Raw genomic sequence first — 1,553 nt, forward strand, 5'->3', positions numbered from 1 at the left:
AGATTTAAAAAATTTAATGATAAACTTCATTCGATTTATCTATCTATCCCGTATAAATACATCTGATTCATCTTATTCATCTTGAATACAATGAACGAATGAATCAGTTAAAAACGTGCCTAAATTTCTTTAATTTTCTAAATTTTGATTTAACATTTTCACTGCGGATTTAAAAAATTTAATGATAAATTTCGATTTATCTATCTATCCCGTATAAATACATCTGATTCAACTTCTTCATCTTGAATACAATGAACGAATGAATCAGTTAAAAACGTGCCTAAATTTCTTTAATTTTCTAAATTTTGATTTAACATTTTCACTGCGGATTTAAAAAATTTAATGATAAATTTCGATTTATCTATCTATCCCGTATAAATACATCTGATTCAACTTATTCATCTTGAATACAATGAACGAATGAAATTTATTCATACGTAACGCGTTCGACAAAATGTTTAAAACATTCGAAAAATTTGAATTATATACATTCGAAAAATTTGAATTGTCCGTACACAGGTGCGAACAAAAGAGACACGGGAGTGACGAGTCCTCTGGATCTGTCGAGTCCAGGTGGATTCGCACCGCGGAAAAGGCAGAGGGCGGAAACGAGGAGATCGGGAAGCGTGTCTCCGAAACCGAAGCCAACCCCTCGACCCACCACACCACCTCCAGTCAGATGTCCATCCCTGTGTGGCCACATGCCGTGTGGCGATGGGCAAGCTGTCAATCGATGGACCATCGAGGACGTCGTCAATTACGTGTCGTCGATCGATATTTGCGCAGAGTATGCACAGGTGAGTGGCTCGAATGCGTCGATTTTCTTCCATTCGTTTTTCGATTCGAATTTTTCCATTTTACGTGTTGCTATAAGTTGGGCGTAAATTTCGCAAATGGCAATTGCAACATCGTGGCAAATAAACTCGATAATGTTTGCCAGATTTCATAAGAAACGCTACGGGCGCTAGGAAACTTTGTACCGCGATGACGAGAGAGGTTAACCAATCTGGGTCTAAGGTTTTTTAATAAAATATTGGTTGGTTCAGGTTATCACTTTTTTTCTTCCCAATTTCTCGATAGGATTTATTACGCTCGGAAAGAAAATTAAGGTTAAAATTTTCTTCGCTTCGAGTAGTTAAAAAATAAACTGCTCGGTCAAGAGGTTATCTACAATTATCTACGATACATCTAATTTCAGTTTTATTGTACATAATATCATAAAAAGAAAAAAAATCAGAACTGAATTTGCACTATTCTATCAAATCTCGCGGAATTACGCTACGTTTCAAAACTCCTCGCCTCCCATTACGACTTCCTCAATCCTAACCTCACTCACCGTGATCATAATTAAAAGCCAGGTTCACCAAAGGCTACGCTTTTAATTGCTTCCCTGTCGCTCCGATTTCACCGAGAAATTTCTCTTCTTACCCACGACTATCCATGAATATATCAAGGAAACTCGAACTAAAACCCATCAAACGTTTCACGACAGAGAGAGAGAGAGAGATAGAGAGAGAGAGAGAGAGAGAGAGAGAGAGAGAGAGAGAGAGAGA

General features: G+C 37.4%; 1 protein-coding gene across 1 annotated transcript in view; it reads left to right on the plus strand.

Moving 5' to 3' along the window:
• The window catches only part of LOC102679244, a 171,365-nt gene that overhangs the window by 91,116 nt on the left and 78,696 nt on the right, over nucleotides 1-1,553 (plus strand). Inside the window, exon 5 of the mRNA XM_031509858.1 lies at nucleotides 520-797. Coding sequence (XP_031365718.1) covers nucleotides 520-797 — 278 coding nt within the window. The remainder of the gene's footprint in view (nucleotides 1-519; nucleotides 798-1,553) is intronic.

Source organism: Apis dorsata, unplaced genomic scaffold (genome assembly GCF_000469605.1).
Source record: "Apis dorsata unplaced genomic scaffold, Apis dorsata 1.3 scaffold_188, whole genome shotgun sequence".
Lineage (NCBI taxonomy): Eukaryota > Metazoa > Arthropoda > Insecta > Hymenoptera > Apidae > Apis > Apis dorsata.